At 58.7% G+C, this 2,040-nt stretch overlaps 1 protein-coding gene across 1 annotated transcript in view; it reads left to right on the top strand.

The window, feature by feature from the left end:
• The first annotated feature begins 1,578 nt into the window (after positions 1–1,578).
• The window catches only part of LOC101771067 (translation initiation factor eIF-2B subunit delta), a 4,598-nt gene continuing 4,136 nt past the window's right edge, over positions 1,579–2,040 (top strand). The window contains exon 1 of the mRNA XM_012844348.2: positions 1,579–2,017. Coding sequence (XP_012699802.1) covers positions 1,723–2,017 — 295 coding nt within the window. The 5' untranslated portion in view covers positions 1,579–1,722. The remainder of the gene's footprint in view (positions 2,018–2,040) is intronic.

Consider the following 2,040-nt stretch of genomic DNA (forward strand, 5'->3'; position numbering starts at 1 on the left):
TACGCACGTGTCGGCCGGGGGGCATGCGTCATGTTGCTGTGTGCATCTACCATGCCACGTACTGTTGTGGATAAGGCGGTGTCCTGCCGGGCCGGCATGTGCTAGCTTGGCCGATGAATGAATGCACCTTCATCCTCTTTCGAGTCGTGTCGAGAAAATATCCATTTGGACCCGCCCGGCCAGCTGGTCGATCGTCGATCGTGCTCTGCTCGCCCAGGCTTTCGGCCATGGCAATGGCATCATATGTCTCCGGTCTCGGTCCATCATGCATGCATGCACGTACGATCCATCGAGTGCGAGCCCTCATCGGCCGGCGCAAACATGTGTAGAGATAAGAAGTGGATAAGCCTCGGCCGGCAGTTGCTGCACTGTGCAAGTACGTGCATGCATGCATCCCATTGGCTCGTACGTGCTACGCTGCCAGCCATAGAGCCTTTCGGCACACCATAGTCAGCGTGAAAAGGTGACAATAGGTACGCACGGTAGCGTAGATACCGAGGAGGAGTGTTAAAGGCTGATGGATAGGTCAGTCGATCTCTGTTTAGTTTATGCCAAGAGGGCCCAGACGACTTTGCAGGACGTACGGCGGCCCTGCCGGTGATAGCTTGCTCTGCTATGCATAGGTCACTGGAGCTCCTGAGGCCTGAGCTCATGTCGCGCGCGCCAATGATACGGAGCACCGCACCGTCGTCTCCAGCCACCACTAGTGTCTCTTTGTGACACCAATTATGCGCGCAGCTGGGACTGTTGGCCAGTCAGCATTGACCGACCTCCAAGCTGGTCCATTGTTTTTGTTCATGCCATGCATTGCAGACCCTTGGATCAGATCGCAAGCCGATGCCGCCAAATTGCTCTCAGGGTGCGTTTAGCAGAGCTCTCAAAGCTGATTCTCTGCTGATTCTAGCAGGAGCTCTGCTAAACAGTTTTTTAAAAAGAAGTTATTCTCTGCTGATTTTAGAAAGTGATTATCTGAAATGAACTAAGAGGTTGAGAGCTGAAAAAAGTAGCTTCTCTTAATTCTGTAACGTGATTCTCCATCCTGATTTTAAGAGTTTATTATGCTAGAGAATCAAAGAGAATCACTTTTAACCACAAAATTATTTCTCTTAGAGAATCAGCTTTCATAGATAATCAGAATTAGATGGAACTCTACCAAACAGGTCCTCGTAATTGGTGTGGAACTACTTATACAGATCACTGTGCTACACTACAATCATGTGCAAGTGGGCTGCAATGTGTGGAAATGGATCGCTGCTGCGTATTATGATAGGGTGGGCTCTAAGATTGGGCCTGCCTTTTACTGCTTACTCTCCTTCAGCGGCAGGCAACTCACTGGGCTACAATGATGTAAGGCCTGCTCCCCCATCCCCATCCGTCGTCCGTCATCGTACTCGCACGCTACTGGGCCGTCGAATCGCTCTCCTCGCGCGCCCACACGGCCCAGCACGCCCGCGGCGCGGACCACGGCGAGGCACAGCGCGCGCGGCACGAGACACGACGACGATCCCGCCGTCCACTCCCGCCCGCAGAGGATCCCGACGCCGCACGATCTCGCCTCGTTTCCCCACCCAGTTCCCCCGCCGCCGGTTTTCTCCTCGCACGCAACGCAAGTCGTCGCCTCCGCCCCGCCCCGCAGCCGTGCCATCGCGCGCAAACCCCGGCGACCAAACCCTCGCCGCCGTCACCTCATCTCCCCCACTCCCACCAGGCGCGCCGGCGGCGATGGACATCCGCCGCCCGCCGCCGCGCTCCTCGTCGGGCGGGGTGGAGCCGCGGTTCCGCCAGGTGGGCTTCGTCACCTCCGCCGAGCCCGGGCCCGCCGCCGCCCCGGTCCCCGCGGCGCCCGCGGCGGCGTCGCCGACGGCCTCCGACGGGCTCTCCCCCGTCATGATCCCGCCCCCGCTCATCCCCGACCACCTACCCGTCCCCGTCCCCGCGTCCGAGTCCCTCATGCCGTCCTCCCCGCCCCCGCCCTCGTCGTCCCGCATCGACGCCGTCTCCGACCTTGACGACGACGAAGACGACGACGTCGACGTGTCC

Source organism: Setaria italica, chromosome III, assembly GCF_000263155.2.
Source record: "Setaria italica strain Yugu1 chromosome III, Setaria_italica_v2.0, whole genome shotgun sequence".
Classification (NCBI taxonomy): Eukaryota; Viridiplantae; Streptophyta; class Magnoliopsida; order Poales; family Poaceae; genus Setaria; species Setaria italica.